A 19625-nucleotide genomic window follows, 5' to 3' on the forward strand; every position below is an offset into this window, starting at 1 on the left:
CTCGTACCTCTCCCTAGGGCCATCATTGGTCTTGATTGGCCCGTACTTGTCCTCGAATGCCTTCATCGCAATTGTTCCTTGCAACCACTCAACTGGCTCCCAAGTCGGCTCTGCGTAGCCCGTCCATCGCACTAGTGCTTGCCTGAATTCCCCTCGTCCGCGCTTCTTCCATCTCGCGCAGAGGATCTCGTCGACATCCCACAGATCCGTGCCGGACTCATCTTGTACCGGTGGTGGCTGTGCGTCATCTACCTTTGGCCAGGAGCCGGATCTTGATGCGCCCGCCGCAAAGGTCAACATGAAATCGCGGGTAAATTGAGCCACGAACATCGAGCTCAACAACGTGCGAACTAATTACCTTCGTGACTGTGTACTTGTGATGCAGCCAGTCGAGCTTCTTGCACGGTCGTGGCGATCTGTAGTTTGCCATCGAGAGCCACACCTTGTCACCAACTTCAAATCGCTCCGCAGGCTGTCGCTTTGCGTTGGCAGCCTCTTCTTGTTGTTGCTGTGAGGAGGCCATCACTGCTTGCATGTACTCATTGACCTCCTGCAGGCGACTGAGTAGGCTATCAGCTCTGCTTTCCTCTCTATGCCTCGGTGGCTCTTCCGATTCCTCGACGCTGATGGGATCGACGTGGTAACCATGCTCAGCGAAAAAGGGGCTGATCTTGGTCGCTGCGGATTCACGATTGTTGAGTGCCAGCTGCGCGGCAGGGAGCAGTTCTCCCAGTCGTCCTGCACGTACGACACGTAGGCTCTCAGGTAGGCCTCGATCTCCTGGTTCATTCTCTCTGGCCCTCCGTCCGTCTGAGGATGATAGGCCGTGCTCAATTTCTGCGTGACACCTGCAAGACGGCAGAACCTCTTCCAGAACCTACTTAGCCAGTTGCTCCCGCGGTCGCTGACGATGGACCGTGGCATTCCGTGAAATCGGTAATGACACTGGAGAAAACGGTTTGCACACGGCTCAGCTTCCATGTTGTCCATCACCTCGAGGTCACAGCCTTTGTCAGTCTGTCCACAATCACCCACAGGTACCTTGCCTTGCTCGGTCCAGTAGGCGGCAGATCTGTGATGAAGTCCATGGACAAATGGCTTCGGGGTCGATCTGGAATCGGCAGAGGCTTGAGAAATCCCTTTTCGACTGGCGCCAGATGTGTGCTCTGCCGCAGGTGTCGCAATTGGCTACGTACCGGCGAACCAGCTGGGACTGCCCAGGCCAGTAGAATCGCCGAGCCACAATAGCCAGCGTACCTTCCTGCCGGGATGACCGGTCGCAACAGAGTCATGCGACTGCTGCACAATGCGGGTTCTCAACTGGTCTTTCTCAGCTTCCTCCTGGTTACCCTCCTCTCCGGATCCACCCGGCACCCAAATACGGTCTCTGAATGTCAGCCTTTTGCCTGCGTCGATCGCACATTCTGAAATCTGGATCTTCAGGCCCAGCGAGGGCGGGAAGGCACGCTCGCGATCGCGGACTGCCTTATAGGCTGCCCGGAATATCGAGTCCTTCGCCACCGTTTCGTCCCAGAGTTGCTGCAGGTCCGCTACCTCGAAGACCTTCATCTTCGGCAGGGTGGATGCCTCTGAACAGTCAGAACTCATCGCGTTGATACATGCTCTTGTCGATGATGGAATGGCACTATCCGGTATCAACTGTATCATTCTTCCTTGTTCCCGCTCGTCGTCAATGCCCTGTGGCTTGTCTTGTTCACGGCGGGACAACGCATCAGGCACGACAGCCTCGCTTCCCGGTCGATACTCGAGCTTGAAGTCGAACTGGGACAATTCGGCTGCCCAACGGCTCTGCCGTTCCGTGAGCTTCTGGCGTGTCATGAAATACTCCAGGTTGCGGTGATCGGTAAGGATTGTAAATGGGCCGCAGCTCCTAAGTTCGGCGTTCCAGTTGTCGAGACATCTCATGATGGCAAGCATCTCCTTGTCGTGAATGGGATAGTTGTACTCCGCTGGCGAAAGTCGCTTCGAGAAGAAGGCGCATGCGTGTCGACGTCCATCTGGGCCTTCCTGCGACAGGACGCCTCCCAATGCGTAGCCTGAGCAATCCGTCTCCAAAAAGGTCGGGAGGCTCGGGTCCCACTGCTTGAGCACCGGTGACTCGCAAAATCGTCGCTTCAGCTCCTGAAACGCCTCGTTCTCCGCTCGTCCCCAATGAAAGGCAGTTCCTTTCTTAAGCAGGGCATCCAGAGACTGCGTGATCTTGGCATAGTCGGGGATGAAGATCCGGTAATAGTTGGCGAAGCCCAGAAAGCTTCTGACACCCTTCACCGTGGTCGGGGCCTCCCATTCGCGGATGGCGCGCTGCTTTTCGGGGTCGCAGGCGATTCCTTTCTTGCGTTGACGATGAACCCAAGGTATTTGACCTCTTGTACCGAAAACTCGCACTTCGCTGGGTCTAGGTGCAGCCCAGCGTCGGCGAGTGCTTGGAGAACTCGTCGCACCTTAGCCTCATGATCCGCCTTCGAACCGCTCGAGTAGATCAGTACATCATCCAGGTACGCTGTGACAAAGTCGTCCAGCCATTCGCGCAATACACTGTTCATGTATCGTTGGAATGATGCCGGGGCGCCGCTCAGGCCGAAAGGGCACACGAGCCACTCGTAGAGCCCAAACCTCGTGCGAAATGCAGTCTTTCCCTCATGTCCCGGAGCCATGCGGATCTTATGGAAAGCGGCCACCACGTCCAACTTGGTGAACCACTTAGCCTTGGCCAGATTCTGCAGGGTCTCCGCGATGAGGGGCAGTGGGTATCGGTCGCGCTTGGTGATTGCATTCAGCGCTCGGTAGTCGCAACAAAATCGCAGCCCTCCATTCGGCTTCCGCACGAACAGCACCGGCGCGGCAGCCGCTGAGCTACTCGCTCGGATGAATCCTCTGTCCAGCAGGTCTTTCAGGGTCTTTCGCAAGACCAACAGCTCTTCTCGTGACATGTTGTAGAGTGGGCCCCACGGAAGGGGTGGCTCGTTGCCGTTCTTGTCAGGCTGCAGGTTGACTTCATGATCCACACCCGGTCGATGTGGCGGCAGCTTCATTGCTCTCCTGGTGAGAATAGGTCGCGGAATTCTTTCAGCACTTCTGCCGGACCTTCTCGCTCGGATCGACTGGCGGCTTCGGCTGAAGCGCCCTCTATATCCGACAAACTGATTGCATGAATCGAGATCGCGTTGCACTTCTTGCGTCTCTTTGCGCGTCGACACTCCGCCGTGAATACGGCTGCCGACACGAGTCTTGCGCTTCGAATCGCGCGTATCTTGGCGGGCTCTTCCTGCCCAATGAGGCGTATCGTCACACCTGCCCTCCCATGGTACATTCGCTGCTTGGCAGCATCGTACACGACGTGATTTCTCTCCATCCAAGGCCGGCCGAGGAACATGTCCTGGCCCAGGCTTGGGATCACGTATGCAAAGACACGTTCGTCAAATCCAGCTGTCTCGACCACAACAGCCACGACCCTGGGGATATGACACTCTTCGCTGACTCTGAGAATCCCCCAATTTCTCGTGGTTTCGAGTCGACGAAGGGTATCCGCAGCTTCCGAACAAGGGCTTCGTCGATCACGGCATAGCAGTCACATCCACAGTCGACAAGGGCGCGTATTCGATAGCCTCGGTTTACCCGCGCGTTGACTAATACAGTCCGACTATTCATTCGTGGCTTGAACGCTTCCCAGTCCCGGATGTCTGCCTTTGCAGGCCCCGGCGCCCGCTTTCGCCCGGGGCTAGTCTTTCCGCCGACTCGTCCTCACTGGATGCTGCGGTTGATTCCGAATCATCTGCGGCATCGGGCTTCTTCATGCGCGCAGCTTTAGGTCGCTGTTGCTTCCCTTCGCCAGGAAAGACCACCTGGGCTGGGCAGTCCACGATAAGATGATCCGTCCGACCACAGCGATAGCAGCGGCGCTCATCCTTCGGCTTCTTATCGACATGTCGACGACCCTTCGACTCGTGGCCAATACGGTTGATGTCCGTCATCTTAACATCTCCGTCTGGGTCCTCCGGTTCCTCCTTGGGTCGTTGCCTTGGTAGCTGTTGAGGCGTCCGCTCAGTCGACGTCGGCTGCCTACCGGGTTTCAGTCTCTCCAATCTGCCCGCAATTTCCTGAACTCTCGCAAGCCATCCCTGGTAGTCGTCGGTAGGACGGCTGTGACCAAACTCTCTTGGAGGCGTTCATTTATTGCGTTCTCTAGAAATACGATCTTTGCACTGTCCGGCCAGTCTGCTCCCCGGCTTCAGCTAATGCCTGTTCGAATCGGGAAGGAAGGACGCGAGAGGTTGGTCTTCGCGCTGCCGCATAGTTCTCAGCGTGGCAGCAGCGCGGGATTGGATGTTGCTGTCCTGGTAGGTTCGGTCGAGGTATCGCATGAACTCTTGGGGTCGTAGCTACCCCAGGGCCTCCGCGGCGTAAAGGTAGCGACCACTTGCTGTGGTCGCTCGTCCAAACATGAGTTGATGAGGTACCAAAGTTCGCGATTTCCACTGTAGTAGTGTGCATCAAGGTCCAGCTTGTCTCGCATCTGCCTGGCCCAGGAGGAGTAGCTCTTCCGTGAGCCGTCATACTTGGGTGGGTTGGGCAACGGTTTCCGCATTCCAGTACCGCAGGTTTTGGGAGGGCGTGCCCAAGCCAGGCGTGCTCTCGCCAATCCTCGTGCCACTGGCGGCGATTGCAAGTCGGCGCTCTGCGGCTGCGCTCGCCCGAGTTGCTCCATCAGCAAGGAAAGTTGGTCCTGTAGAGGGCTGAGAGTCGCATTGACCGCTTCTTGAATGCGTTGGTCAATCCATTGCTGCTGGAGACTTGGGCTCTCACTCTGCTGGTCCATCCTGACGAGCAGTCTGCAGCTTGCGGTATTTAGAAGGAGCTCTAGATATGTGAAAGGCTGGCCCGAGATTATTCAACAAGCAGGTGCCTAGATGTTGTCTATCTAGAGCTAAGGAGGAAAGAAGCTGAACTCGAGGCGTAGCCTCGAGTGCGAGCTTATATTGCCCTTCTCGGAATGTTCTCGCAGCTTCTGGGTCCGCGGAGCGGGGCCGGTGTTGCCACCGGAGCACGACCCACCGGACCCGGTACAACCGGGTCCACCAGCCGGGCACAGCCCGTGACACTTCACCCCCCAAAGGGCTTGTTTTTCGTCATCCGAGACCCAGCAACGCATGACGAGCTTAAAAGACCTCTCCAGATCACCATGAACGAGAATCAGCGTCAATAGCTAACGAGTGTTTGATTTTCTAGTCGCCCCCTTGGTGCTCTTTTTTCGCTGCCACCTCCCTCGTCGTACGAATCTAGACACGCCTCGAGCAAGCCCCCGATTTTCTGACGCTGGATCTCGACGAGAGGGCAATACAGGCACTGGGGCTCCAAGGCTTCCTCTCACCCTCATAATGCTTTCGTATCTAAAAGATGGGCATTCCCCAAAAACACGGTGAAGGTGGGCGGCTACTCGAGGAGTCGTCCACCCAAAGTGCCTTAAGGAAACGGCGACATCGTGGAAAAATTGGCACGTTGTTATTTCATCAAGCGAATCTCAGCTACTACAGGAACGAATTCACGTAGAACTGGTCAGGCTCGCGATGAATGGCTTGATTGTATGTTTAGGAGGCCACGGATCACCTGGTGGTGAATGTGTGCAGCCAGCGTGCGAGAGATCCGCGTTCTTCCCTGCTGCTACTGCGTGACAGCTAAGATATTGAGGGCAGAGAAGACACGAGATCATGTTGGCGTTCTTTGTACGAACACGTTATGGCCAGTCTTTGATTTCCAGATGCAGAACACGGGTGCAGGGAACAGATTAAGGCCACCAGCCGGGAACGGAGCATTCTCCTCGCTTCGCCGACCGAGATCGTTTGGAAACGACCATACGAGCAATATGCGAGCGAGCATTAACCACAAGTTAGGGCCCGGCGGGGGGACAGAGCTTGGTGGCTTTGCTCGGCAGTCCTTTCTTTCCCTTGTTTTCCCCTCTCCATCACTCCACCCCTCTTTGTGAACCAAATGTGTTTCTTCGGACCGGTCGATTGTCGCGAGGCTTCTCGAGGCTTCTCTTGGGAGACGATGGAGGCGTCCCTGCGCTACTCATCATGTAGGGGAAAACGGTGTCCCTGAGGGAAGCATGGTCAGCCCATGTCAACAAAGACAGCATATCGAAAGCTAGGCAGCAGAGGCCAGACATGGGAACACAAACAAAGAGGACTGTTCGAAAGTCGGCATCCGAGTCTTTGTGAGATACAGGGGTAACCCGCTGGAGTTCAGCAGCTGTGTTGGACAGCATGGGGCGATCTTGTGCGGTGACTTGGCAGGCCTTTCGGTGGTTAAATTCACTTTTAAGACGCTCACCGTTCTGGAGAATTCAATAACAACTCATCTTCCCTGAAAGCCTACCATTGGATGCCAAGGTCACGTTGGCCTGGCCGTAATAGCTGCTTGGCGATCCCATGGACACAAAGAAATGCACCCTGCCTCCTCAGTCCTCGCCAGCATTTTGTTTTTGAATAAGAGAAATGATCAAACCTTCTCATCGCAGTTATTAAGTCCCTGCACATAGAAATGGGCACCCCCCTGTTTTGGGCACCCAAGATGGGTGCCCAACCTAAACGGCTGCGTCAACTTCAACAGCAAATTTCACCGCGGAAACGCATCCAATCTGCTAAAAAATTGACGCATGTGTCTTCAAGCCACTACTGATGAAATATACAGAGTCTGACATTCACAGCGCCCTTGAGGCAATCGCCAATGGCGGATCCGCCAAGAAGGCTGCTCGCGATTGGGGCGTCCGAGGGCAACTCTTTACAATCGCATGCATGGTCACGAATGCAGAAAGGATGCATTTTCTGCTCTTCAGAGGCTTTCTCAGACACAGGAAAAGCAACTTACCGAATGGATTCTCATTCAGGACGCCTTGGGCCTTCCTCCCACTCACTCGCAGATCAGGCAGTTCGCGCAGCGCATGCTCGCCGTCAAAGGAGACCACACACCGCTCGGAAAACACTGGATGCAAGCATTTTTAAGACGAAATCCTGCAGTTCGGACCCAGAAGTGCCATCACAGAGACTCTGCGCGTGTCAACGGCGCTTCTACCGAGGTAATTCGGCCTTGGTTCAACAATTTCTTCCTTCCCGAGATTCTGGCTATTAAGCCGGAGAACAGGTACAACATGGATGAAGCAGGCATCATGGAAGGACTTGGGAGAATGGCCTGGTCGTTGGCAGTGCTGAAAAACGATCTGTACAAAAGAAGACGCCTGGTTCTCGGGTCTGGACGTCGTTCATCGAGTGCGTGTCCGCTGCCGGCACCTTCCTCCCTCCACCCGTCATTTTCAAGGGCAAATCGGTCCAGCAACAGTGGTTCCCAGAAGATCTCAGTACTTTTAGTGACTGGCAATTCCTGCGACAAAGAACGGCTGGACTTCGGACCAAACTGCGGTGGAGTGGCTCGAAAAGGTGTTCATTCCAAGAACCCAGCCACCCGACCCTTCGGAGCGAAGACTGCTAGTATTGGACGGCCACGGAAGTCACGAGACGGTTGACTTCATGTATCTATGCTACCAGCATCAGATTCACCTTCTTTTCTTACCTCCCCATACCTCTCATGTGCTGCAACCGCTCGATTTGTCTGTCTTCTCGCTCTTAAGCACTACTACCGCAAACAGGTCGGATTTCTCAGCCTCCTGACCGATTCAAGCCCAGTCGGCAAGCAAAACTTTCTTTCCTGCTACCAGAAAGCACGCGAGCAAGCGCTCACTGTGTCAAACATCAAGGGTGGCTGGAAAGCGACGGGTTTGTGGCCGGTGTCGATGGCGAAGCCACTTTTGAGCCCTCTTCTGCTGGAGAACAGCAACAGACGCAAAAGAACGCGAAAAATGTGGCCAATGCATTCAATAGCCACTTACCCACCAGTGACTGGCAATCAGACACATCCCAGATTGCGTGGTCGACCCGAGGCGCTCGCAAGATCTGAAGGTTCAGGTAGTTCAATTCAACCAGCTAGACGACGACGTGCCCACGAAGAGATTGCTGTTCAGGAAGATCACAAAAGGGTTTGACGAGAAGGATGGCCTTTAGCAAAAGCTCAATTGCAGATTCAGGCACTGGAAACACAATTGGCGGCCGTCAAGCCGAAAAAAGGAAGAGGGTGGTCACGAGCGAATTCGAGGTTCGCCAATATTGAGGCAATACGACGGGCGCAGGAGGAGGTGAACGCAGCTGAGAATGAAGAATCTGATGAAACCAAGCTGAGGTTTCAGAAATAGGTGACGATTGTATCGTAGTGCACGGTGGTGGGCAGTGAGAAGGGATTGAATTAATGGTGTTGAAAATGGTCGTGATTTTTTGGGGTGCCCAAAACAGGGGGGTGCCCATTTCTATGTGCAGGGACTTATGGAGAAAACGGGAGCCTCAGGCCCCCATCTTATTTTCCTTACATGCCCCCTTTCGCCCAGAGCGTTCACTGGGAATAGAGAGCCAGGATTGGAAAATTAGCGGAATGCTGGACAGAAGGCGTCATCCATACCCTTGACCTGCTAAATCAGGTCTTTGGTGCTCTGAAAGCACAAATGCAATTGTGCAGGACAGTTCACAAAAAGACAAAGACGGCTGGTCAGGTCACGCCGAGGGGAGGAGCGCTCAGACTGGACTCGGGAGGGTTCCTGAGCAACGGGACATTTAGAGGAGACGACTTGGGTGAATCAGGGGATCCCCTGTTCAACGTTTTGCCGGCTGCAGGGGATTCGCGCTATTCTACGCGTGCCCAGTCTGTCCAGTCTCCCTCCTCTCTTCAACATTCCTCTTTGAGTTTCCAGATTCTGTTCTTAACCTCGTTACGATTACAGGTCTCTGGGATAGACTTTTCATTGCCGTGATTTGGCAGTCGGCGAGGCAACTGTCGGGGAATCGTCCCCTTTCGATCTTGCTTTGAACCCTTTCTCGCGACGTTTTGGGCCACGACGAACTTTTACGGGAAATAAGACGCGGTTCTGGACCATTTCTTTGACTCTTTTGTCGTCCTTTTCCTTTATTCCCTGACACGTTTTATCAAGCTTAGCGTACAACCAGAATCAAGCTGATCGTGATGTATTTCTTTAGTCTTCTTGCCTCTCCAAGTCCGTCAACGACTCTGGTCCTCGAAGACGACCGCGATGCTCGTTCTCCTTGCCAAATACGCCCGAATTCTTGCCCAGTCTTCTAATCGTCTCCTCCAATGCGTGGTAGAACGTCTCACTTCATGAAGTTAAATTTCTCTCGCCAGCGATGCCTCCGCCAGCGATGCCAACTCCTTGCCCACGTCACTCTTCTCCTTGAATGAGAGTCTGCAAGTTCGGTACGACGTCTGGCAGAATACAAGGTCTTGATGCACTTCTCATCAAGTGTGGCATGTGGCCATTGCGTTCATGCTTTGACGGAATCCAATGCCACGCTGTCTCGAGGCGGCGGCGGGTACAAACAAACTATTCCGTGTCAGTGTCAAACTTGTCAGGGTTTCCAGGTCAAGGTGTCTCATGGTAGTACTTTGTGCAAGATCGAGGGCTTGTCTTCCCATTCGAGAACTGGCTCGGAAAGGACGTGGGATGCGCACCACGCTCTACTTTTACTCCCTTTCACTTGTCTCCACTTCCTTTGTTTCATTTACGGCGTCTCTATACGTACCTTTTCCTACAGAGCGTTGGTATCCTACAGGGAGGCATATGTTGCCGAGAGCCCCACCGCCATCTCCGTCACCGTTATGGCAGCCCGCCACTCGTTGTATCTGGAAAATACGGCACACGACGGCGGAACGATTAAGGAATAGACATGAGTCTGCCTTGCGTATAACACGAGACTCCTTTTGTCACAGGTGACGTGAATCTCAAGGGATGTCTGTCAAGATGAAAGATGGTCCTCCCCCGACGCCGTTGTCTTTACTCACCCGTAATTCATAGTCACCAAGTAATTGGATAGCAAACAGGACCCATTCTACATGACCAAGCAAGCTCACACTTGGTCCTCAGTCCGGCAAAAATGGAGGTTGTTTAGAACGTCCTTGCCCACGAGTGGACTACTACAAAAGCATACGATTCTCGGTGCTTTGCCATGCCGTCTTTTCTGTCCCAGATATCACTCAATTCCGACGGCCTGGTACGCAGCATTTCGGAGTCGGTGTCTCTCAAACCAGAAACACTGCTTCATTAGGCAAAAGTGGAACGCTCCAACAGATGCCTCTACTATGGTGCGGGTTATAGCTGATTTCCTTGTCGACAGTGTTCAACATGAGCCTTCGCTTGTGAATAACTTTGGCCAAAACGCGTGCAGAGAGACGAGGCATACCAACAGAAGCCCCGTTGAAATAGGTCTCTGATGCCACCAACGGCTTGGTGGCAGCAACATTAGGATCGGGTTTTCAATACTCTGGGTCGGGATAAACCTCGATGGATCGTCTAGAACCAAATTACCCCTGAGCCTTATTGTCATGTTCCAAGGCAAAAGGCAACTCAAATGAATGCTGATACTTGAAGTTTGTGTACGCAGAATGGGGGCAGAGCCATGACACGAGACATGATCAAGACCAATGTCAATCAATATTCACACGCTATTTCAAACACCACTTCTATTTTTACATTGACTTCGCTATATTCTTCGACTGCTTTGCTTTATCTGGGGGGTCAAATGGAAAGGTATAGGGTAGGCCAGCCACTACCAAAAGTAACTGTTCGTCGCTGCGGGGCCCGCGCTTGGCCGATGTGCCCCAGCGGCAAAAAAACATACAGCAGTGGCGGCGCTCGAAAATTTCCATCCGCCTTCACCTCTCTTGCTGCCAAATCCCCCAAGACGACAATGGGCAAGAAGAATTTCAGGGTAAGCAGCGCGCTTCGGTTCTTGGCGAAACAGAGACTGATCATCATCGTCGTCAACAGGGCAAGAACCGACGCGGAGGCGGAGGCGGAGGCGGAGGCAGAGGCGGCGGCCAGCCTGGCGGAGGTTGGCGCGACCGCGGCACCATGGTCAAGGAGAATGAAAAGCTCCAGCGCTTCTACGACACGCTGCTGCAGCTGCCGGACGAGGAGAAGCAGCAGTACTGGGACGCATTGAAGCGCGAGCTGCCCAACAGCTTCCGCTTCTGCGGCTCCAAAGGGTCTGTCCATGTCCTTGCCCTTGTCCTGTCCCTCGAATGCTGGCTAACCCGCCATCACCCAGTCATGCGCTTGCTGTCAAGCGGCTTCTCCAGACCAGATACATTCCCGAAATCGTCAAGATCGAGAACGAGGACGGCAAACCCGTCGACCCGCCCATGGCCGTGCCCTGGTACCCCGACGAGCTCGCCTGGTGGATGACGACGCCCAAGAACGTCGTCCGTAAGTTCCCGCCTTTCGCCGCCTTCCAAAAGTTCCTCGTTTCCGAGACCAGCGTCGGAAACATCAGCCGCCAGGAGGTCGTCAGCATGATCCCCCCCCTCCTCATGGATCTGCGACCTGGCATGACCGTCCTCGACATGTGCGCCGCCCCAGGCAGCAAGTCGGCCCAGCTACTCGAGATGATCCATCGCGGCGAGGAAGCCCGCGTCCGAAAGGTGCTGCGCTCTTTCGCAAAGGACGACGGCCTGCACCTCGGCAAGGAGACGCAGGACGAGCTCGACGCCGACCTGGAAGCCGACCCGTCCGACAACGGCAGGGCCACCGGTCTCTTGATCGCAAACGACTCCGACTTTAAGCGTGGCCACATGCTTGTCCATCAGCTCAAGCGACTGTCCTCTCCCAACCTCATTGTCACCAACCACGACGCCACGCAGTTCCCTTCCCTCAAGCTCCCGTCCCTCGATTCCGCCCCCGACAAACCCGTCTATTTGAAGTTTGACCGAATTCTTGCCGATGTCCCGTGCTCCGGTGACGGAACGCTTCGAAAGAATGCCAACCTCTGGAGAGATTGGCAGCCTGGCAATGCCCTGGGCTTGCATGTTGTTCAGATTCGAATCTTGGTTCGGGCCCTGCAACTGCTCAAGAAAGGGGGACGCGTCGTCTACTCCACTTGCAGCATGAACCCAGTCGAAAACGAATCCGTCGTCGCCTCGGCCATTGAACGATGCGGCGGACCAGCCGATGTTGATATTGTCGACTGCAACAATCAGTTACAGGGCCTTCAACGGCGGCCCGGCCTGAAAGACTGGAAGATCATGGACAAGTCCGCACGGATATGGGATACCTGGGAGCAGGTCGAGAAGTTTACCAAGGACGAGAACGAGGGCATCGTCCCCGGACGCGTCGTGCAGACCATGTTTCCCAGGCTGGAGGGTTCCGAGTGCTTCGATTTGCCCTTGGACCGCTGCACCAGAGTGTATCCCCATCTCCAGGACACAGGCGGCTTTTTCATCGCTGTCCTGGAGAAGAAGACCGATTTCAAGGCGCGAAACGAGAACGAGCCCAGCACAGTGTCTGCCAAATCAGAGGTCACCACGGAGCCTGTCACTAACAACAAGGCCGAGTATGGAACGCCCAAAGCTGAGCCGGCACCTGTCGATGTTGCCCCCGAGAAAGCTGAGGATGAGACGCCCAAAGCAGAGCAGGCACCTGCAGCAGTAGCAGAGAAGACCGAGATAAAGCAACAAGATGTCGCCGAGAATGACGTCTCGACTACGCACGAAGCCTCGTCCAACGTCACGAAGAGAGCCCTGGATGGAACCGAGGATGGGGAGCAGCAGGCCGTGAAAAAGGTCAAGACCGAGGACGCTGGCGCTGCGCGCGCCAAGGCCGTCCAGCCACAGCCAGAGGCAGTGAACAAGCCAAAGAAGAACCCCCCTCCCGAGGAGCCATTCAAGTATCTGGACCCGTCGCATCCCGTCATTCAAAACATAAAGGAGTTCTACAGCATCTCGTCCCGCTTTCCGGACAATCGCTACATGGTACGCAACGAGATGCGCGAGCCTGTCAAGGCCATCTACTACACCACGGCTTTGACTCGAGACATCCTAACCGAGAACGAGGGCCGGGGCGTGAGGTTCGTTCACGGCGGCGTGCGCATGTTCATGAAGCAGGATGCTCCCTCGGCCGAAGTGTGCAGGTGGCGCATTCAAGCCGAGGGCATGCCCATTCTCCAGGGATACGTAGGCGAGCCGCGAGTCATCCACTTGCGCAACAAGGAGACGCTGCGCAAGCTCCTCATTGAGATGTTCCCACGCATCTCCAACGAGGCTTGGAAGAACTTTGACGAGATCGGCGAGCAGGTCCGGGATGTTGGCATGGGCTGCTGCGTCCTGCGTGTCGAGCCGGACGGCGAGGATCCCGACTTCTCCGAACGCATGGCCCTGCCGCTCTGGAAGAGCATCCATTCGCTCAACCTGATGCTGCCCAAGGAGGACCGGTCAGCCATGCTGCTGCGTGTTTACAACGACATGACCCCCCTGATTAACATCAGTCTGCAAAAGCAAAAGCCCAAAGCGCAACAGGCAAACGACGCCGATCATAAGACGGAAGATGCCGAAGCCCCGAAGGCGCCCAAGGAGGAGATGGATGTGGACGTAGAGGACCTACCTACGCCTGAGGAGATGAACGGAGGCTTACCGGCCCCCGAAGACGGGGAGCCGAAGCTGGAAGCAGAGTCGGGGCAGGCGGCCGAGGCTGGAGATGTATGATTTTCCCGGATCTCATCCAATGTACAGGGAAGCGAGAGGAAAGTCACTTTCTTTTTGGGATACAGGATACGATGTGGGCTTTGATAAGAAGAATTCGATGAATACAGGGCGTGAAGTCCAGAGAGATTTGTTGCTACAGTACAGCTTCGTAGGTAGGGTATCTCGGCGGCTCATTCCTCCAATAAGCCGACTGTCCAGTGCACGATGCGATCCACGCCCTGCCCGTTGATGGCACTGACGGGTATGGCGGCGCACTTTGCCGTCCAGGCGCCCTCGACGCCGCTCGGGTGCGGCGCCTTGCCGCTGGTGACGTCGTCGAGGTAGGCCTTGAGTTCGGCAAAGTTTTCCTGCGTGTCGGCAAGGTCGGCCTTTGTGGCCACGACGAACCAGGGCTTGCCCGCGATGTGCAGGACGGGCGAGACGACCTCGTCCGAGGGCGGGCCGGCGAGCTGGGGGTCCATGAGGTTGACGGGCCCGCGCAGGGGGTCCTGATCAAGGCCCCAGTCGACGCGCGACTCGAGCTCGCGGCCGCGGTCCTCATCGTCGCGCATCTGGGCGTACAGGCCGACCTCGCGCCACAGGGCCTCGAGGGCGCGGACAGCGTTGCCGGCGCCGAGGTCGACGACGAAGGCAAGAACACCGGCGCGCTCGACGTGGCGCAGGAAGGCAATGCCGAGGCCGCGGTCGAGGTGGGCACCCTCAATGAGGCCGGGGATGTCGGCGACGGTGAAGCGCGTTCGGGGCTCGGCGTCGAGGGCTTCCTGGCCGGGCAGCTGCTGGGCGAGAGGCCGGCGGGTCTGGACGGCGGGGCGGCCCGAGTACTTGTCAAGGACGACGGTGCCGATGTTGGGCTGCAGCGTGGTAAAGGCCCAAGACCCGACGCGGGTGCGACTGTTTGTCAGGGCGCGCAGTAGGGTGCTCTTGCCCGCGTTGGGCAGGCCGACGAGGCCGACGTCGGCGAGCAGCTTGAGCTCGAGGGAGACGCGCATGGAGACGGCGGCCTCGCCCTTTGTAGCGAAAATGGGGCGCGGGTGCTCCCGCGATGTGAAGTGCGGATTTCCTAGACCGCCGATGCCGCCGGCAGCGAGGAGGATGGGCTGCGGCGTGGGGCGCGACAGGTCCAGGTAGATGGGGGCCGCAGGCTGCTGGAGGTAGCGGGTGCGGCGAGGTAGGCGAGGGAAGGCGGTGTTCTTGATGTCGGACTTGGACATGCCCGGATACAGCAGCCACTTGGGGCGCTCAGGATCCTCCAGCTCCTCTTCGCCCTCCTCCTCTTCCTCCTGCACCTTTTGTCGAGCCACTCTTTTCGGCCGCTTCTCTCGGCCGCCTTGCTCCTCCTCTTCCTTGGCGGCAGCCTCCAGGTCCCTCCGCGCCTCCTCCTCCAGGGCAAGTTCCCGATCCCGCCTCTTCTTTTCCTTCATCCAATCTTTCCAGGCCTTCATGGTCAAGGCCTCGTCGGCGACCGGGTCCTGCCTCTCGAGCTCCCTGACAATGGTGCCAACGGGCACGGTGATGACGATGTCGTCGCCGCGGGCGCCACCACGGGCGCTGCCCTGGCCATGCTTGCCGCGGCCGGCGCGGATGAAGCGGCGGCGGGCGAGCTTGTGGAGGGACGTCTCGCCGTGGGCGGCCTGGACGTAGACGCTGCCGCCGGCGCCGCCGTCTCCGCCGTTGGGGGGGCCGTCGGGAAGGAAGGCCTCGCGCAGGAAGGAGATGCAGCCGTTGCCGCCGTGGCCGGCGTTGAGGGTCAGCTCGGCCTTGTCGGCGAATGTGGGCGCGGCGTAGTCATCTGGCCTGGGGTTGAGGCGTGATTCGGGGAGGTCGTTGACGTGGGAGGCGGACGGGGACGGGGTGGAGGACGAGGAGGAGAAGGAGGACGAGGACGGTCGACGCCGAGTCTGTGCCGCGGGACGGGCGAGGCCGGGACGGCAACGGAGCACTCGGGAGCAGCAGAACGAGGGGCCGAGCGGGGAGCAGGCCGGGGCGCACCGGGAGGCCATGGCTTGCGAGGAGGATTGGTTGGAGTCGGTCGGCGGAGGCCAGCAAAATCTCTCCGACGGGCGATTAGATAAGCGCGGCTTACTTCGTATAAGCGGGGCGGACCGGGCGGATTGCGGCTCTGCCGAGACTTGGAGTATTTGCTCGATGCTCCGGAAAAACACCCGTTCGAGTAGTCCGGCCCGAAGCCGGGCGTATTAGCGGGTCTTTTCTTGGGTCGGATCTCCTCCCATTTCCCCACCGTCAGGATTGTATCCTCTGGAGATTTAATATACTTCATATCGCATTGATGATTGAATGCTACGGAGCATCAGCAGCACTTGGCTCAGTATTCCACTAAAGAATATTAACTCTTGGCCTGGAGCCTTGGCCAGATGCATCTATATATTTGCCTGGTCCCGGACCCTGGGTGCGGTGGACGCCGAACTGGTATCGAGTAATTGGCGATCCTCAAAGTCTTGTTTGGACCCCTTTTTCGCGAACCCACCTACCCACCACCATGCTAGATCGAATCAAGACGAGCATGGGCCTTTCCAAGGCGCCGACGACGAACTCACAGGAGTACGGGCTGCTCAATGAGGACTTTGCCGACCAGCGCCCTTGTCAACAACACCACGCCGATGGTGCGAAGACACAATGGAGGTGGCCGTCCTTGGCTCTTTCGTTTCTCCTCGGAGCCCTCTCGGCCTTTGCCTTGGGCTTAATAGTCAGCAGCTCCATCTTCCATACCCCGGCAGCAACTCGAAGGTTTCCAGAGGTTCGTCTGGGATTCGACAACAAGACCGGTCTTCCGCTGCATTGGTACAACGGCGACTGCGGCAACTCGCCTGCCGAAGCCCGCGCTCTCGGCTGCCACTTTGACAGCGCCATCCACGCATGGCTCCCCAAGGACTGTCTGACGGACGACGACCTCGAGGATGAAGCCCTCATGTACCAGGGCAGGGACTGGCCGTACGAAATCGACGGCAAGAACATGACCCTGGAGCAGGTGCAGGCCGGGGACTACCACAACATTACGACTACCTTTGACATGCACATGACGCATTGCATGTATGTGTTGAAGAGGATGCACAGGGTGATGCTGGACGCGACGCAAAAGATGGACTCCTATACTGTCAACTTTAATCACACGACACACTGCGTTCACCTGCTCAAGCAGTTCTCGGGGGAGACAGAGAGCGAGGGGGGTGGACACAAGCTCTTTGTCAAATACCCAATCTGCCTATAGCTGCAAAGGAGAACGATGGTGAGAATGCTAGTTTGAGACCAATTAAGTAGACTTTAAAAGTAGGCGCCCGTGGCTACCTATAGGCCGCCTGATTTTTTTAGTCTAGTCTATAGGTAGAAATAGGTTTTAAGATAAAACACTATATTTACCTATTGTTACGACCACGGTCAGCGGGCCGCAGGAGAGCCGGCCACGTTCACGTGATAAGGCGGCTCGGAACAATAGTCGGGACGAGAAGTCACTTAGGCTTAGCTCACCTAGAGCGTACGTAAGCTAAGTGAGCCTTATATAGATAGATCACTACTTAGGAGCATAGCTTACGAGTGAGCTATAGTAAGCTACGAAGGGGATCACGGCCAGGACCGTGATCTAAGGACAGTCTCTATAGGTATATATAGCCACCTACTTTTACTCCTTTAGATAGATAGCTCTCTAGCTTTTAATATAGATCTTTATTATAATTCTATCTTTAATTTTAATTACTTAGTTATAGTCTATAGTCTACGACCTCTAACTTATTACTAATATAATATACTTACTATTACTTAGACTACGCCTTATTATATCTATTAATATAAACCCCTCGATAGGTTTATCCCTTAGGAATAATACTAGTCGTTATACGTTAAAAGCTTTTATTTAGTATAATACCGCGTTACTTTAAGTAATATCGTAACTATTAATATACCTATATAGTAAGCTAGATTAACTAACTCTAGAGCTACTATATTGCCTTAGGATATAATACGCGAAATTATCGCCCTTTAATATAAGGTATAGTTACTTAGGAATAAAGGAGGTAATAGATAAGTTAGGGACCTTAGAGAAGTAGTTAAACTAAAATAGCTAGGACTATTTAACGGTACTTATAGCACGCTTTAAGACTTTCTTACCTAACTTAAGGCCTACTACTAGTTTTACCTTACTAAACTCTTAGACTTAGTTAAAAAGGTACTTTATATAGGAAATTATTTATTTAGAATAGCACTTACTTAGTTTAGACTTATTATAAAGGACTTTCTCGATAACTAACTAGCGCAACGAGATAATAAGATAGACGAAGTCTTTATTAGTTTCTAAGGATTTAAAGAAGCTATTATAAAGGTATTTAGAATAACTAATAAGGAATAAGAAGCTAAATAGAAACTTTAAGAACTCTAATAAAGGATCTTAGTATCGGATTATACTATAAAGTTTTATTAAGTTACCTTAAAGCTTAATTAAAATAACGAACCTCTTATATTACGATTCTATAACGGGCTTAAAGAAGAAGTTAAGGACGAGCCCTATAAGGAAAATTAACTTAATAACCTCTTAGACTATATTACTATAGTAGTATAAATTAACGATAGATAGTATATATAACGCTAAGAAAAGAAATAAGGAAGAGGAAACTAAAACCCTTTTTATAGGAATAACTTTAACTAACGCGCTAACTATAAAAAGAAGCGTAAAACTCCTATTACTTACGCTTATATAACTAACTTAGGTAAGATAGATCTAGATATAATATAGAAAAGTAAAGGAAAGTATTTTAACTATAGGAAACTTAGATATTACTTTAAAGAATATAGATAACCTTATAAGGAGAAGAAAACCTACTAGGCACTAGCCTTAAAAGGTAAGAAATACTTAAACGCTACTAATAGATAAGAACTAAAGTATAAACTCCTTAGTTAGACTATATACTACGACGATAAATATATAGTATACCTAAGCGATAAGAATAGTACTAGATAGTTCCTAAAGCTATTAAAGAAAACCCTTATAATAATATAATAAAGGGATCTTAAAATATAGAAATAAGTTAAATTTATAGAACTAAAATACCCTTATCTTAAAAGAGTCTTATAAGACTAGATTAAGAAGAATAATTAACGATTTTTAGAAGATATATAAAGTAAAAATCGATAATAACGATAGGCAGTCTATAAATAATATAATAAAGAAGATATAGATATAGCTCTTATACTTACGAAACTTAGATAATAACCTAAGGAGGAATAATAAAGTATCGATAATATAAGCTCTAAAGAATAAGAAATACTTAGAGAAATAGAAGATAAGAACGAACTTATACTACTACCCTCGCTATTAAGGGAAAATACTATACTTAGAGAATATACTTTATACTTTAAAGAATTTAAAGAAATACTTAAAATTAAAACCTAATAAACGCCTTAAATTCTTATAGAAAACTAATAAGCTATATTAATTCGATATTAACTAGTACTATATAAAAGAGACTATACTATAGCTATTACTATAGTCGATACCTTTATAGCTCTATAATAAAAATAGTAACTATAAGGAGAATTTAAAGATAATCTATAAATACTACTTACTTATAAGCACTATAAGTATATTTTATAGATATTATATATCTACTTAGATTATATAATATACTTTTTAGATAAAGGTATAATACGATGCCTTCTTAGTTAGGTTTAAGGGATAAGTACTTTTAAAACCTTACTTAAGTATAAAACTAAACTACTAGAAAATCGATTAACGTTACTTAAACGACTAAGTTATATTATTAGAACCTAATTATAGTACGCTACTTAAATACCGCGATAATTATAGTTTATTAATAAGATATCTTTTAGAGATATATAAAATCTATAAATACGCTAAAATAAAGGAATAGTATAACGCTACTTACTTTAAGGTATCTAAACCCTTAATCTTTTAAAGACTTATATAATAAACTAAATATAATAAAGAAGATTATAATAAATATATATACTTAAACTATAGAGTTTATAAATATAAAAAAGTATAAGTATAGTAT

General features: G+C 52.5%; 4 protein-coding genes across 4 annotated transcripts; 2 read left to right on the forward strand and 2 right to left on the reverse strand.

The window, feature by feature from the left end:
• Positions 1-1188: 1188 nt before the first annotated feature.
• Positions 1189-3053, reverse strand: HRG_03831 (retrotransposon nucleocapsid protein; the record flags this gene model as incomplete). Its single annotated transcript, XM_044862302.1, has 4 exons — positions 1189-2322; positions 2583-2780; positions 2847-2874; positions 2935-3053. The coding sequence occupies 4 exons, from the start codon at positions 3051-3053 to the stop codon at positions 1189-1191; spliced, it is 1479 nt and encodes a 492-aa protein (XP_044723328.1).
• A 7764-nt stretch (positions 3054-10817) lies between these two features.
• On the forward strand, positions 10818-13605 carry HRG_03832 (16S rRNA methyltransferase rsmB/F domain-containing protein; the record flags this gene model as incomplete). The annotated part of the gene is made up of 3 exons (XM_044862303.1): positions 10818-10838; positions 10898-11115; positions 11178-13605. The coding sequence occupies 3 exons, from the start codon at positions 10818-10820 to the stop codon at positions 13603-13605; spliced, it is 2667 nt and encodes an 888-aa protein (XP_044723329.1).
• Positions 13606-13775: 170 nt separating this feature from the next.
• Positions 13776-15605, reverse strand: HRG_03833 (GTP1/OBG domain-containing protein; the record flags this gene model as incomplete). The annotated part of the gene is made up of 1 exon (XM_044862304.1): positions 13776-15605. One exon carries the CDS (start codon positions 15603-15605, stop codon positions 13776-13778), a length of 1830 nt encoding a protein of 609 aa, XP_044723330.1.
• A 497-nt stretch (positions 15606-16102) lies between these two features.
• HRG_03834 (uncharacterized protein) lies at positions 16103-16831 on the forward strand (the record flags this gene model as incomplete). The annotated part of the gene is made up of 1 exon (XM_044862305.1): positions 16103-16831. One exon carries the CDS (start codon positions 16103-16105, stop codon positions 16829-16831), a length of 729 nt encoding a protein of 242 aa, XP_044723331.1.
• Between the last annotated feature and the right edge of the window lie 2794 nt (positions 16832-19625).

This window comes from Hirsutella rhossiliensis, assembly GCF_020360975.1.
Source record: "Hirsutella rhossiliensis strain HR02 chromosome Unknown scaffold00003, whole genome shotgun sequence".
NCBI lineage: Eukaryota > Fungi > Ascomycota > Sordariomycetes > Hypocreales > Ophiocordycipitaceae > Hirsutella > Hirsutella rhossiliensis.